Below are 16,480 nucleotides of genomic sequence, written 5' to 3'. Positions count from 1 at the left end.
ATTTACTATTCTTAATATTTAACTCCACGTAATTGTCCGTTAGCTCAAATTAGGTATGATATTCCTCCACGTTAATTGGGTGGGTGTGTCCTTTGTAAAAAAAAAAAAAAAAAAAAACTTGTTTGTTGGGTGTGATGAAGATGGCGCCTACTTTACACATGATGGAAGAAGAAGAAGACCAGGTTATAATTTAGGCAACAAGGTTATATGATATCATTCATCAACCTTGGAATGAGTATGACTCCACCGTCGGCATCATTGACAACACAAGCTCTTAAAATAGAAAATGTAACAACCCTAATTCGATATTTCGATGATAGAGTTGGTGTAAAACTCAAAACACGGATTCATTAAAAGAAACTCGAAAGGATTAAATTTGGTTATCTATCGTAACTATTTCTCTGTTTCTTGTTGGTATGTTTATCTGTAAACCATCGTCGAGTATGTTGTCCTACTTAACGTGCATGATACAAAAAAGTAGTGTTTGTTAAGTTGTCTCATCGTATCATACTACATTTGAACAGATTTGGGAAACTTATACACTTGGCCGGCGAGGTCTTAGATATGGCGAAATGAAAGACCTTCTCCATAACAAGATCATAAGTATGCTTGGATGCACATTGTTGAACTAGTATGCAAGTTAAACAAGGTGATCGATGGCTGAAGCTAGCTAAGAATGATCTGAGGTCTAGGGTTTCTGAATGAAAGTTTAAATGGACTGGAATCAAAATGCTTAGCGAGACACACATGCCTCCGATTTTGTAGCATGGCAGGTTTTGGCAGGGGAAGCCAGGCCTAGGAGATCGAAGTCATTTACAACAAATTAAGTATCGGGATTGGGTTTTGGCCTGCTTTGGAGTTTGGATGTAATAATCATGACAATATCCGAAGTTGTTGCAATTAACCTGTGAGCATCATATCCATGACTGAATCCAAAGCCCATTGATCAGTAGAAGATGGAGAAGAAGAAATGTCACCGTGGCTCTGGTCACTGGCTTTGCATGCAACCTGACTTTTCTTCTCGAATGGCTGATCAAGTTTTCTGCATCAAACTCCATTGGCCATGAAGAAAGTGAGCTAGCAACTGGTCGATTTGGCCCTTCAAGATGAACATCAATGTTAGAATTAGACCAGTCCAGAAGAAGAGGCAGGGAGCCATTAATCGGAGACCTGACATCAAATTAAAGTGTGGAATAATGATGAAATTACATACCATGCTATCTCTTCTATTTAATGTAATTTTTTTATTTTTAACAAAAAAACAAAGAAGAAATAAGTAGGGATTTATGGGGCGAGGACAAGCCTTGGACCTTGGCCACATTAGAAACAAATCCAAACAACAGAAAAAAAAAATTTAAATTAATTATAACGGACATGTCTGACTTATCAACGAAAATAAATCATCTTAAATTCTTAAAACTAAACTTGTCTCGAATTAAATGAGCTGGTTGGATGGAGGATGTGTGGCACAAGGGTCTGATAGAAGACTTGCTTAACAAGAAATTATGATGAAAGTTCCTCCCAGCAAGAACAAGTTACTTCTGGCCGGTAAGGGCTCCATATGTAGCACCATGACAATAGGGTTTATGTTGATGTGTCGGTTTAAGCTTGGTTCCTTGGGATGAAGGGCGGCTTAGTTGTCTTGTTGTTCAAGTAATCAAGTTACTAATAATATCCGATGGCATATTCCCAATTTCCTACATATCATTCAAGGCATTAACCGTGATTTGATGAAATGCCTCCAATTGAAAGGGACTTTGTTTTAATTTATCTAGCATAACTCTACCTATATATGTTATTCTTATACAGCACACCAGTGAATAGTTTCTCCAATTAACAAAATGATCCAGCAGGTATGACTGAAGTTCATCATTGAGATCGATAAATATTATCCAAGAAGAAAAACGATACTAAATATTTTACTAGCTATATAGTTAGCATCACACTATTTCAGATTGAGATTAAAATTATAAATACGTTTTACAATATTCTAAGACAGACAACGAGGTAATCTACTACTTATAATTCTTCTCATCGAAGTCATGCCACAGATGAACTGATTATGATTTGTGACCAGATGGACAAAACGTACAAAATATAATTAATCTCGATCATTGTCAATTAGTCAAATCCTAAAATTGACACAGCTTAATTTTGTCTCAATCTCTTATATATCGTCCACAATAATCTCTGATAGTTCTGGCCTACCTTACGTTGATTTCCAGAATAACACCAATAAGTTTATCACCAAGAAAATCCTATCATTCTAAATCACCGAGGCTCAAACCTCGCCACGACTGCTGTGTGGTACAAATGATCCAAGACAAGGCCGTCTCTGTTAACATAAAAACAAACCACAACAAGGCAAACAGATCTACCAGTATTTAGGACTCGAAATGCTTCTGCACATTTTGGAAGAGAAGTTTCAAGTGGAACTTGAAGCAGGTCTATAATGGAAGGTCAAGAAGAGAAGGTTTATGTTGCACTTGGGAACCAGCTGCAGGATGGTATCAAGACTTTGGAGTGGACTTTGAGGAAGTGGAGATTTCAGCCAATTTCGATTGTAATCCTTCATGTAACCAGCAGGGTTTCTGTCAGAGATTATGTTTCTACTCCATGTAAGTTAACTAATTAGAGATTTCAGATGTGGATTCTTTGGTAATTATTTCATATATATGTTAAACTAACCGGGTTTTGATTATTGGTTTGGTAATTTGAAGTTGGGAAGCTGCCTGCAAGTTCTGTGAGTGATGAGAAACTGAAGATTTTGAGGAAGCTTGAGCAAGAAAAGATTTACAAAATCCTTTCCACTTACATAGCTTTTTGTGGCAAGGCTAGGGTATGAAGATCATAGAATCAATACATGCATGGTTAATTGCTTGCTTCTCTATTTAGTGTTCCTTTGTTTTGTTTTCTCAATATTAATTCTTGTGCATGTTCATATATATAGGTGAAGGCTGAGATACTCAACGTGGAGAGATATGATGATCCTATTCATATGCAAATCCTAGATTTGATTTCGGGACTTCGTATAACCAAATTGGTGATGGGATTTTTGTTCATGAAATCTTCTTCATGGTATGCAACAGCTAAGTTAAATCTAGTAATACATATTGATCGTAGAGTTGAAGTTAAAAATGATTAGCTTGGATCTTGTAACTTTAATTGCTCTTTTAAGAATCGCACTCCTTATTTATTTTCTGTTTTAGTTTCTTACATATTTAAATTTGCTCTTAATATGTGAATCGATTCGTTTAATATATACAAAATGTTGTGAGAAGAAGATCTGACGGTGACATGCAAGTCATTTTTTTAGGGGGAATTTTCATATACACCTAATTTTAAAGAGTGGTTTTAAATAAAACTCACATAATATTCTTATCTGATAGACATCTAAAATGTATCAATTATGATAAATATTATGTCCTATTTTTTCTAAATTTTACACAATTGCCACAATTTAACTATAACATATTAATATAATAAATAAGCTTAATTGATGTTGTCTTAAATACCTTGATTATGAGTTTTTCTTCTAACATTAACATTTTTCAATCAATTTGCAAGAATCATGTAGTTTTCTTTATTTTTATGAAAAAATCTAGATTAAAGGAATTTATTTTCTAATCTATACATAAGGTAAAATATAATATGAATAAAATATCTAATCTAAACCCTATACCCTAAACCCTAAACCCTAAACCCTAAACCCTAAACCCTATACCCTAAACCTATACCCTATACCCTAAACCCTATATCTTAACCCTATACCCTAAACCCAATTTTGGGCTTCTTCTTTTTAGGTATATTATCATATCATGTCCTACTTAATAGGTACATTAGAAACGTAAGTAGTAGAAAGTAAAATGTTCTCTTAATTAGGATGAGAAATGATATAATAATAAACCTAAAAAGAAGAAAATTAATCAAAGAACAAGAACATGTACTTTACAATTAAACATTTTTCGACTATGTAAAGAGACACCAAATATGAGCTTAGGAATGAAAAGTATCATCCTATTACAAATGACATACTTCTGTATATAGCATATATATATATACACTCAAGTTAGTAATAACAAGGTAAGAAATTAAAAAATGTAATTGATTATGACAAAGTTAAATCCAACTAAATTTTAGCTAGTATTTGAGTTTCAAATTAATGTTAAAATTGAGAAATATACCAAATTTAGTTTTCTACTGTCTGAATGACAAATTAGAGAAACCGAAAAATGAATAAAACTATTAATTATAGACATTTGCTCTATATGGTATGTTTGCTTATGTGGAGTGGGTGTAAAATAAAAGAAAAATATGTATGAGTTTATCTTCAAAGAGGTCTAGTATTTTGGGTTTTTATCTAATTTTCTCATTTTTTTGGTGATGGAATATCGATCGGTCTAAGCTTCTTTGCTTCTTTGTACATGTAGGAAACCAAAAACCGTAATCAGTGGATCATTTCACATCCATCAGCACAAGCCGGAGTCTTGTGAATTGTTCATAATATGTGGCGGAAAGGAGGTGTTTCTAAGAGGCGAAAACGATAAGAGATTATCAATGGAAGATGATCAAGGAGGCATGGTTGCAAAAATGAAAGACAGGATCAGTATCAGTCTTATCTTAGGAAGTATGTTCGGAAGTCGTCAAAGCTCACCTCCCTCATCAACAAAAAATCATTCATCAAGCTTGGAAAATATGCAGTGGGAAAGTTATGTTCAAGAAATTGAAATTTACTTGCAGCAGTTGTGTTCAACTTTGGATGAAGAGGATCTTCGTGAACAAGAAAGTGATATTTCTCAACAAGCTAGTCCAACAGATGCCATAGTACTGGAACTTAATGGAAACCCGAATTTGGTACGTTAGTAGAATACATCATATACAACCATTATATAGTTTCAGTTAAAAAGGAAATTTTTCTGATTCAACTTATTGTTTGGCAATACATCAGAGCATTGCAGAAAAATTTGAGTCCCTTAAATTTAAAGTACGAGAAGCTCATCAGAGATTACAGTTGAAAAAGAAAGAAGTCCAGGCAAGTGTTGATAGGCGTCTCAAAGCCGAATGGGCCATTAGTTTATGCAAACACCGGGTACGTGACATGTGTTAAGTTGGTAGATTGTTGATCAAGATTGCAGATTCATACATGCATGATCGATCACACATGTCTGCTCCTAATTTAATTGGTCCTGACTCATAATCTAACAATGCAGCTAGTTTGTGCTTCTTTTTTCAATTTATCTGGCTTTAGAGGAAACCAATATGACCAATGAGGTTTTGTAGGCTGAAGAGTTGGAGGTTCTAATAAAGGAAGAGGCCAAGAAGAGAATAGAAATGAAGAAAGAACAAGACAGAGATAAAGATTTCCTCCATGAAGTAAAAACCGATATTGAAGAAAGCAAGAACAAGCTCAGCTCACTCATACAGCTTCGACCAGAGCTTTCACACAGGCTCCATATTTCCAAAATGGCAAAAGCACGCATGGAGGCCCAGCTAGAGAACGACATAACAACTCGTGCAGAAATGGTTCGAGAAATCGACGAGTTGCGACGAGAAAGAGACGTTTTTCAGCGGAGGATTGAATTTTGCAAAGAGAAAGTAGGAGTGGCAGGGAGGTCTGGTAGTGATCAAGTGAGCTGCTGTCTGAGGGAGTACACAACTGAAGAGATAAAATTGGCCACTGATGACTATTCAGGGAGTTTGTTGTTTAAAACGGGAAGTGGTAGAAGCACCACTGTTTATAAAGGGCGTATCAACCATGACAGAGTTGCTATCAAACTAAAACTTATCAACTCGGATGATGGACTGCCCCGAGAAGATTTTCAAGCCAAGGTAAACACACACACACACATATATATATAGTCCGGATCAGAGGCGGACGTCCCTCCGTTCTCCACCGGACGGCTCCGACAACGGCGCGCCTCCACCCTAGCGGTCTCTAGTAGCGTCCCCGATCACTTTCCCTCCCCGGCGAGTCCGCAGAATTCCAGTTTTCTGGCGAGATCGATTTTGTTTGAAGTTTTGGGTGATCTCGTCGAAAATCTGGAATTCGACGGACTCGTCGGGGAGGGAAAGTGATCGGAGATGCTGCCGGAGTCCGCTAGGGTGGAGGCGCGCCGTCATTGGAGCCGTCCGGTGGAGAACGGAGGGACGTCCGCACTTTAAGGGCTGTGCGGACGTCCTCTTTAAAACGGCTCCGTACACACACACACACTTACAGATTTTGGGGGCGAAGTAATATTCTCTTACGAGAAATCGGACAATCTAACCTATTATGTTTAGTATTACTTGATTGTCAAACATTCTGGTTTCTATTAATGATATGAAGTCAATTTTATAAATTTTTGGTAATATATAATATATTCAGATAGTGTTATGGTCAAACAACGTGACAATGTATATATAAATCTAACCGAATTTTTGATAAATGTGTAGGTGAAGCTCATCAGCCACATTAGGCACCCTCATCTGCTTGCCATGATGGGCTACTGCTCCGAGCTAAACTGCATTGTCTATGAGTACATGCACAACGGTACCCTACAAGATGTCTTATTTTCCTCATCCAAAAACTCCGGAAAGGGATGCCGGGTTTTGACGTGGTATGACCGCATTCGCATTGCAACTGAGATCTGCTCCGCCGTGTGCTATATCCACGAAGCTCGACCCAGGCCCATTATCCATGGGTACCTAAGCCCATCCAAGATCTTCCTCGATCGCAACTTCGTTGCGAAAGTCGGTGGGTTTGGGCTCAACCAAAGCTACTACGACGAAAGCCATGTGGGCTGGGACATACGGGCTTTTGGGGTTTTGACTATGAATCTTCTAATAGGGAGGAATCCCGTTGACGATATGAATATGACAAGTCTGGTCCGGGCTTTAGATGAGACTGCTGGGCCTTGGCCGTTGGACTTGGCTCAGAAACTTGCAGGCTTGGTATCACGGTGTTTATCCGTAAACGATAGGCCCAATGTGAATTTGAAAATGATGACAATCATGGAAGAGCTTGATGTAATTAAGAAAAAGGCTGATGATTTAGTTGCAAGAGTTAAGATTGATGGAGGAGTTCAAGGAGAAGTTTGCAATGATGTCCCAAGTGTCTTCCTCTGCCCCATCTATCAGGTCAGACGCTTCTGTCGATACTTTAGGGTTTTTTTTTATTTTTTATTTTTTATTTTTATTTTTTATAATTTTTAATTTTTTTATAGATGAATTGTGAAAGTACTTTAGTTAATCATCTTCTATGAACTTAAAATTGTGACAAGATACGATACCATAAGCTATTTTCTCATAAAAGATTATAAATTCCGATCAAACTTCTTGTAATTATTTGGATGCAGGAAGTAATGAAGGATCCACATGTGGCCGCAGATGGATTCTCATATGAGCGGGAAGCCATTGGAGAATGGTTGCGAATGGGACGTGATACATCGCCAATGACAAATCTACAACTTAAGCACACAATTCTTGTCCCTAATCGTACCCTTCGTCATCTTATTCAAGATTGGCATTGTAAAAGATCGATGCGATATCCATAATAGCAATGTGTGTTAGGTTTACAAGAGCAATATAGAGTATGGTAGTTTGGTCTTTTAGTTATTCAACTTAGTTACCTAGCTATATAATCTTTTGTAACCCTCATTTTCTAATCACTGAGAATAGCCACAATGTAGTCTTTAAAGTATTCTTGCTCTTTTTTTATAATTTTACATTTCCATTTCAATAAATCTATAATTCCTATTAATGTGCAGTTTTCATAAGCTTCATGTATATTTTTGTATCCTATACAAATGTACGAGGAATCAGAAAAAGAAGAAGCTTGTCATAACTCCCCACCACACTCATGAGCAATTAATTATTTCGATGCTACATGCGAGAAATTTTTCAGTGCTACGGGAGGACCACGTGACAGTCTGATGTGGTCCTACTTTCCAATCAAATTTAGACATGTAGATTTTCTTCACGAAAAATTATTTCAGCTATTTTGTAAAAAACCATTTTAGTTTTTCTATTGTTTTTTTTAATACTAAACCGTAAGCCCTAAACCCCAAACCCTAAACCCTAAACCCTAAACCCTAAACCCTAAACCCTAAACCCTAAACCCTAACCCTAAACTTTAAACCCTATACCCTAGACCCTAGTTTGAACTTGCTAAATACCCATGAATGTCATTTCACAAAAAATAGAAAATATTTGTTTATATTTTAGTTGTAAAAAATCCACAATTTGATTGGAACGTAAGACCACGTCAGACTGCCACGTGATCCTCCGGTAGTATTTAAAAATTTCTCGCTACATGCATCATGTTTTTAAGTCTAAAGATTTTCCATATCCTATCAAGAAGTTTAGAGATTTACTCAAAGAATTTCAAGAAGCATATTCCTAGAGCAAGTGTAGTCGGTAGACCATAACTATTGTTATATTCTCCATCATCCCTAAATTATATATTTCTTTGGATCATATTTCGGTATTATACAATTTGTGAGCGTCATGTTTAGTCTTCCAAATTTTTTTGGCCAACATCTATAAGATCGATCTAGAGCCATCTCTGCATATCGAAATTGCATATGTCAACCCTCTATCATGCAATCAAATAATCCGAACCATCACTTCAAAGATCACCAATGCCAAAAACATCTAAATCTAAATTATAACATTAGAACCCCCTTGATATATAGACGTTTGTATTTGTATATTTGACCTTATAGTTTAGATGATCAAACAGTTTTGTGTAAATTAATATTTGCAGATGATCCCTGCAAACAGAATTAAGTAATGAACTTTACAGTTTAGCACTGAACTAAAATATAAGATATAGGATTGGCAATAATTTAGCATCTGTGTGTGAAGTTGTGAACATGTGAGTGTGTACTGGCGAATGTTGATCAATCATGCTCTCTACGACACAAGAAAGTCCAAAGGAAGGCGTCCTACTCTCCTAAAAACGATAAAAAGGTAAAGAAAACCTCCAAAAATTTCCACAAATCCACAGCAACATTCTCTTTCTCCACTTTTTCACAACATTATCTGCCTCAAACCAACTCTCCTATATTGTTTTCTGCTGGTTGGCTCAATAGGTTTTAGGTAGGGAATGGATAGCCGAGCAGAGAAGGTCTATGTTGCAGTTGGGAATGATATTCAAGATGGGTTTAAGACCTTGGAGTGGACACTGAAGAAATGGAATTCTCAACTGATTTCCATAGTCATTCTCCATGTAGCTCATGATATTTCGAAGGATTTCATCTACACCCCATGTAAGTAAGTTACATAAATCATTGGAATTTAAGTTTGATTGGAATTTTTCTTACAATAGTTGCCTTCTTTCTGTTTTGTTTAAGTTGGGAAGCTCCCTGCAAGTTCTATGAATGATGAGAAACTGGAAGTTCTTATGAAATATGAGCAAAAAAAGACTGATAAGTTGCTGCGCAAGTACTTAGCATTCTGTGGCCAGGTTCAATTATCTGGTGTGATTTGCTTCTTTCATATTATTCCCATTGTAAAATTTGTGGCTGAATTACTATGTTTCATGCTCATAGGTGAAGGCTGAAATACTAACAGTAGAAAAATGTGAGCAACCAATTCATAAAGTCATCATGGATTTGATCTTGAGACACCAAATAACCAGACTGATTATGGGATTCACGTTCTTGAAGACTTCATCAACTTGGTATGCAACAACATATACAAATCGATCAATTTCGATATTTTGTAACTCAACTCAAAATGTTTATCCTTGAATTTTGTCCTACGTACCATTTTCTTTTAATTTGCTACTATGTTTAGGAGGATAAAGAGTGCAGTAAGTGCAGCATTTTACATTCATCATCACAAGCCGGATTTCTGCGAATTGTTCGTGATTTGTGGGGGAAGACTAGTTTTCCTTAGAGGAGAAAATGACAAAGGGACCATGGAGGATGATCAAGGTGTCATTGTTGCAAAACTGAGAGAAAAAGCCAGTTTCAAAGGTTGGTTAGCAAAAATGTTCAATGAAACCTCAGCAACTTCCCCAGATGGAACTACAGCAAATGCCAACTCCCCCACTAACTCACAAAACAGTTGGGAATGCCATGTCCAAGAAATTGAAGATTACTTCCAGCATTTGTTATCCTTGAAATTGGAAGAAGATTGTGAGCAGGAGAAAGATGATGTTCCAAACAATCCAATGGAATCTGACATGGTAAGTGTAAACTAATATTTGAATGTCAAATTATTCATACTTTCTGCTAAATATGGCTTCAAGTTAATGTTAAATTATGCCCCTAATCTTGGGTCTAATTTGAAGTAGTAGGTAGAAAATGATGTACATGTTTCAACGGCTCCACAAAGTTCTCTCTTTTGCACCAAATTCCAATTCTTTTTCTTTCGTTGCATGTCCTTCTTTTTGACCTTAGAAACATATGACAGTGATGCACTGATGGTCCTGTTTGGGATGATAACTTGGTCCTGTTTGATTCTCATTTTAATTTGCACCTCATACTTATGCATATCCTATCCATGTTTTAGACCTCTCTAGCCCCTTAACTGTGGATACACCCCAAATCAAGTGTCAGAAAGAGTGTTACAATTGTATTTCAGATTGCTGCAGAAGACATGAAAACAAAGCTAAAGGAAGCTCAAGACATAATCGAGTTGAAAAGAAAGGAAGCCAGGGCCAATGCCGATAGACAAACTAAAGCACAATGGGCCATTAGTTTATGCAATTTTCGGGTATACTATGTACATAACCTATATGTTAATAAGTTTTCTTTTACTTTTTGATCTGAAGTTTATGTTAGCTAATGAAGCAAGACATGTTTTATAGGCTGAGGAACTTGAAGCACAAATAAAAGAAGAATTGAAAAATCGAGCAGAACTAAAGAAAACGCTAGACTGCGAAAAGGAACAGCTTCATGAAGTTGTGACGGACACTGGAGAGAGCAACAGTAGGCTAAATTCACTAATGGAGCTGCAATTTGAGCTCTCGAATAAGCTCCAAATAACCACATCGGCGAAATCAAATACCGAGTCCCAGCTAGAGATGGCCATAAGCACCCGGGAAGAGATGGTTAGAGAGATTGAGGAGTTGCGGCAGCATAGAGATGTTCTGCTTCGTAGAATAGAGTTTTGTAAAGAAAAGGATGTCATTGGAATGGTTGGAAGGCTCACTGATACGAGTTGTGGATTCAAGAAGTACACAGCTGAGGAGATCAGATTGGCTACAAACAATTTTTCAGAACGTTTGAGAATTAAACCAGGAGGGGATTGGAACACTACAATGTATAGAGGCCGCATTAACCATGCCACAGTTGCAATCAAGATCCTCAACTATGCTAAAGGAGAGTCTAAGCAAGATTTTAAAGCCAAGGTAAGCATGATTTCTCTACCCCAAGTACAGGGCTACAAAATTTGTAACATTTCCTGTGAGATAATCTGACATATGTTATATTGCAAGGTTGTCGTATAGAAATTAACTAATTGAAAGTTTAATATCAAAACTTGGTATATTGTAGGTGACATTTCTTAGCCAAATAAGACACCCACATCTAGTAACTATGATTGGCTTCTGCACTGAGCTTAGGTGCATTGTGTTTGAATATATGCACAATGGTAGCTTGAGAGACATATTACTTAGGGATTTGTTGTTCGCCTCCCACATAAGCTCAAAGAAAAGAAAACGTACCCTTGGCTGGCACGACCGTATCCGTATTGCGGTGGAGATTTGCTCGGGTCTGGGCTTTCTTCACATGGCTAAGCCTAGACCCATTGTTCACGGACGACTATCTTTATCCAAAATCCTCCTAGATCGCAATCTCGTCACAAAAATCAGCGGTTTTGGGCTTTCGCTCAGCCATAGTGAGCAAAGTGTTAGATCGGACATTCGCGCTTTTGGGGTATTGTTGATGCATCTTTTAACAGGAAGGAATTGGGCTGGACTAGGCCAGGCGATGAACATGGACCAAGCAGCTGTGATTCGTGATCTAGATGAGATGGCTGGACATTGGCCTTTGGATTTGGCAGAGAAACTCGCCGGGTTAGCTTTAACTTGTATGACAAGTAACCGTGGACCGAGTCGGGATTTGAGGCTGGCCACAGTGATGGAAGAGCTCAATGAGCTGAAGAGAAATGGTGATGCTATTGTGGCAAGAAGAAGATGTGAAGGGATGATGGATGGAGATGTAGAAGATAGTGACACCGCTGATGTGCCTAGTTGTTTCCTCTGCCCCATTTCTCAGGTATGTTGTGCTTCTTTATCTGAATTTCATCTGCCCCATTTACAATACCAACAAGATTAACCCTGCTAATTTTGCAGGAAGTGATGAAGAATCCACATGTGGCGGCCGATGGATTTTCGTATGAGCTTGAGACCATAGAGGAATGGCTAGGAATGGGGCATGATACATCTCCCATGACAAACCTCAAGCTCAAGCACACAGTTCTTACTCCTAATCACACCCTTCGTTCCCTAATTCAAGATTGGCATAATAAGAGGTCCCTTCCACCACCGTAGTACATAGCTATTGAAAAACGTGATGAATTTTTGTAGCATCAAAGGCACAATGTTCATGTTCTTCACCATACAAGTTCTTTACCCTTTTCGGGTTTTCCCTGCGGAATTTTTATCTATTTATCTCATTTTAGGTAGATTTCTATCATTCTTCACTTAGAAACAAAACGAGACATATGGACAGAGTAATCATACGATTTACTTTCCCAAAATCGTTAGTTTGTTACAAAAATAAAATAAAATTTTGGAATCTCAATCTCTCATTCACATGGAAACAAAGAGAAGAATAACCTTCCCAGATTTCAATAAAACGAGGTCTAAATTCAATATATGGGAAAATTCATATATTGAAATTCTGGCCTTCTTGAATTCAATACAATGAAACTTTCCCATGTTTTGCACACTATTGAACTCTATGCTAAGATTTATGAGAATTATTTCATGCCCCGATACGTTCAATTTGATTGATAAATCATACACAAACAATTTGAACTGATAAGTCGGGAAAACTAAATATAAGACTTTTATAATTAGGGTTTAGAAAGGGAGCAATGTTCTAGGATATTCCGCATTGTTCTAAGATATTCCATATGTGGGCCTTGATCTTATGTCATTAGGATATGTAGTTATAATAAAACTATGTATTTCTTATCATTACCAGATTTATACTTTGTAATTTCCTATATAAAAGGCTCATATCAATGAATAATATGATGATTCTTTATTATCTTACTATCTCTCTTTGTCTCTACTGTTTATATTTCATCATGTTATCATACACGTTGTTCTAACCCTAGAGCTAATAGCCCACCATTTGTTTTCCGAAACCCTAAAAAGCGTTTTTCGGCTCCTCTATCTGACCGCCGCTGCAACTTGTTTTCCCGGCTGCCGTCCGACATCACCGACTGCCAATCCTTTAGTCGCCGCTAGCCGACGATTCTTGGTTTCCTCCGACTACAATTTTTGACTTCTTCAATTGTTTGAAAATTTGAAATGTATGTTTTGAAACCCGGTGTTGTTCGGTATCATTTCGTAAAACCCTTTTTCTGTTTTACAAATATAAAAACTGTGTAATATGCGTTCGGTGGAGGTGATTCGGAAAACAGCCAAAATGAATTCCAAGATACAACTCAGGGATTCTGAATAAAAATGAGAAACGACTTTTTATCGTTTTCCTTGTTTCCTCAAAACAACACCGCGGTCGAAACTCTTCTGCCCTTTGTTTCGTCTCTCTCTCTGTGTCACAACTTCGATTGGGACTTTTCTTCTCTTCGCATCTATTTCATTCAGCTGGAGTTAATTAAAACCTCCTCACCCTTTTCAATCAATTGATACTTGAAGAATCATGAAGTAGAGACGAATGCTGGAACGATCAGAATCATAGTGATTACTTGGAGAACTGGTGTGAAAGTTTCGATATTTTCTGCTTAAATACAATTGAATTCTCTTATGGGCTAGATGAATTAACAACTAAGTTGAGGAATCTGGAGACTAAGTTGGGAAATCTGGAGACTACGTTGGGAGATCTTGATAGTTGGGACTTGGGTAATCTGGAGATGAATTAGAGATTCAAGAGCTTGCAATTTTGTATTGATATATTCTATAAACAAAACTGAGGGATAGTGTTCTTCTCGTTCAATCTCCATAATATTCTTTCTTTTCTCGTAAAAAACATCAACTTCTTGATAGTGTTCTGGAAAATGGCTGGAGTATTGATATGTGAATTATCAAATCTATTTGAGCACCAAGAACTTATGACATGTGTGTCAATTCTATATAAGCACTTGAGCTAGAGTTTGAATATCATGTGTTAAGTTACTACTCATCAATATTTTCTTATATATTTTATAAATCGTTCATGATCATATGAGAGTACAGAAGAAAAAGAAACAGAAAGAGTTTGACTGTATATAAACTTATAAACTGAGTCATAGACATGTATCCACCGAACAAATACTAAGATCTTAAAAACTTGTAATTTAATCAGTCATTTGCATTTTACAATTCAGTTTTACCAAAACAGTTTTACAAAACGATACAGGACACACCCTAAACTTTTTCTTCCTCCGACTACAATTTTTGTCTTCTTCAAGTGTTTGAAGTTTCGAAAGGTATGTCTTGAAACCCTAAACTTTTTCAAGTTCAATAATTCGAGGAGGATAAAGTCATTTCCTCTCTTCTCCATCTCCATTCTATACTTGGGATTTTATGCGTGCATGTAAAAATCTCGGAATTTTGATTTGCGGGTCCAAAAGTTGTGTTGGATCTACTTTTTGGTTACATATATATTCTCCGGATTGTGTTTGATCAATTTGAGATTTTTTTTTCAAATTGTGTTTGATCAATTCGCGGCTTTTCCAGATTGTGTGTGATCAACCCGAAGGATACAAACCATTAAAAGCATCGTTTGTGACCTCTATCGAGTCTTATAACAGCTTGATTTTGTATGCAAGAGTAATATTCTGCTCATTTGAGTTTTGACGTACTCAATGCCCAAAGCGAATATTCGCTTGGTATATGTGGAATCTTTCATTGGAAAGGATTAAACCACAAATTTTGACCTCAAGACTAACAAAAGCCTAGATGCTAAGATTTAAAGTATCTCGTGCTCAAGTCTTTGACGAGCCACATCGACAACAACTTTCAACGACAATCTGTGCAAAAAGTAATGATTACAAAGTACTGTGGAATGCGTTTATGGAACGTTTCTTGAAATGTTTCTTGAAACGTCCATCTAACTCAATTTGTTGAGTTATTATTAAGTTAAGTCAAGTGGATTGCTTACCACCTTATTTGACTACATATCGTCGATGATATTCCGTGGCATCCTGATCCATAATTTTTAGCGGATTCGATCATCATCAAGTTCTCTAGACCCTCCAAGTTGGTATGGAATTACCAACAACGCTTGATTTTGATTATTATGTTGCAAATGGGAATTGCATATACGCTAATGAGATAAACGTATTGGCCTACGCACATGGGATTGTTCCCTAGTGTGGAAAAAACAATATGGGTTAGGACAACGGTAGAAAAAGCCGCGCCGATGTCTAGAAAAGATGGGAAGGTGCTACCGGCCCTAATGGCGATACTCTCGGTCTAAACACCAATTTGTCAAAACTACTCACACCCGATCAAGACAATGTAACTGTGTGGATCTCCGGATCACTGGTTGAGGAGTTGTCGAGCTCTCCCTCAAATTGTGAATGCATACAAAAAGGTACGGAAAATCAAAATGAGGACAAGAACGTCATCCTCATGATCGCGGATTTCAAATTTTCGGATCCAGCTCTAGATGCCCTTGACTTTGACGTCATCAGCTAGACTATGATTTTCTTTCCAAGCTATATGTAATAAAGCGTCGTATCGGCGTCCTTTGTTTATTCGAGACCTCGATGTACTCAAATTAGCAATAATGAATGCCTTGAGATTTTTTCGAAGTTATGAAACTATTCTCCTCTTATGGTTTGTATTGATTTACAATCAAGATGTACATTTACATCATCCTTAGAGACATGACATATTGTGTCGATTTTGGTCACTTCCTTTGAAGGTGACGCACGACACCGCATCCTCAAGGAGGATCGCCCACGTGTTTCCAGTTAAGTCTTTTACCCTAAAGCGGATTTTCCATCATCAATTGTTCAACTAGGCTCATCCAAACTCAGTGTGATATCTTAGAATTGTCCGAAATTAAGGAGAGAGTGGTTTTAAGTGTGCCTCGCACCATCGACCTTCCACGAACATGCCTGATCATGTTGACTCGGAGTTACCGAAAGCTTTTGATTTTGGATCCTCCCTACGCTATTAACCACTTGTCGTCTTGCAAAAGACGTTGAAGACTTATCAAAACCAGACAATCATCATCATCATCGAATCCTCACGGTCCTCTGAGTTAGTTTATGTTTATGTTTATGTCAGGGAGCTTTTTGCTAACTAGTAATGGAGTTTACGACCTTGGAATGACCGAAATGACTTGGTTTTGATCATACACACGTCACT

General features: G+C 37.1%; 2 protein-coding genes across 2 annotated transcripts; both read left to right on the top strand.

The window, feature by feature from the left end:
- The first annotated feature begins 2,228 nt into the window (after nucleotides 1–2,228).
- Nucleotides 2,229–7,532, top strand: LOC101313458 (putative U-box domain-containing protein 50-like). Its single transcript, XM_004289489.1, has 8 exons — nucleotides 2,229–2,618; nucleotides 2,721–2,833; nucleotides 2,951–3,078; nucleotides 4,431–4,854; nucleotides 4,949–5,089; nucleotides 5,281–5,829; nucleotides 6,433–7,116; nucleotides 7,335–7,532. The coding sequence occupies exons 1-8, from the start codon at nucleotides 2,453–2,455 to the stop codon at nucleotides 7,530–7,532; spliced, it is 2,403 nt and encodes an 800-aa protein (XP_004289537.1). The 5' UTR covers nucleotides 2,229–2,452.
- Nucleotides 7,533–9,085: 1,553 nt separating this feature from the next.
- Nucleotides 9,086–12,625, top strand: LOC101302301 (putative U-box domain-containing protein 50-like). Its single transcript, XM_004288476.1, has 8 exons — nucleotides 9,086–9,248; nucleotides 9,333–9,445; nucleotides 9,531–9,661; nucleotides 9,778–10,171; nucleotides 10,570–10,701; nucleotides 10,796–11,338; nucleotides 11,484–12,206; nucleotides 12,284–12,625. Exons 1-8 carry the CDS (start codon nucleotides 9,086–9,088, stop codon nucleotides 12,479–12,481), a joined length of 2,397 nt encoding a protein of 798 aa, XP_004288524.1. The 3' UTR covers nucleotides 12,482–12,625.
- Nucleotides 12,626–16,480: the final 3,855 nt, after the last annotated feature.

Source organism: Fragaria vesca, linkage group LG1, assembly GCF_000184155.1.
Source record: "Fragaria vesca subsp. vesca linkage group LG1, FraVesHawaii_1.0, whole genome shotgun sequence".
NCBI classification, from domain to species: domain Eukaryota; kingdom Viridiplantae; phylum Streptophyta; class Magnoliopsida; order Rosales; family Rosaceae; genus Fragaria; species Fragaria vesca.
This window is presented reverse-complemented; position numbering and strand designations above follow the sequence as displayed.

Excerpts from the sequence above, each read along its gene's own strand:
- LOC101313458 (XM_004289489.1), top strand. The coding sequence starts at position 2,453 with ATGGAAGGTCAAGAAGAGAAGGTTTATGTTGCACTTGGGAACCAGCTG. Across the intron at positions 3,079-4,430 it reads TTCATGAAATCTTCTTCATG|GAAACCAAAAACCGTAATCA; the intron begins GTATGCAACAGC and ends TTGTACATGTAG. Across the intron at positions 5,830-6,432 it reads GAGAAGATTTTCAAGCCAAG|GTGAAGCTCATCAGCCACAT; the intron begins GTAAACACACAC and ends ATAAATGTGTAG.
- LOC101302301 (XM_004288476.1), top strand. The coding sequence starts at position 9,086 with ATGGATAGCCGAGCAGAGAAGGTCTATGTTGCAGTTGGGAATGATATT. Across the intron at positions 11,339-11,483 it reads AGCAAGATTTTAAAGCCAAG|GTGACATTTCTTAGCCAAAT; the intron begins GTAAGCATGATT and ends GGTATATTGTAG. Across the intron at positions 12,207-12,283 it reads TCCTCTGCCCCATTTCTCAG|GAAGTGATGAAGAATCCACA; the intron begins GTATGTTGTGCT and ends CTAATTTTGCAG.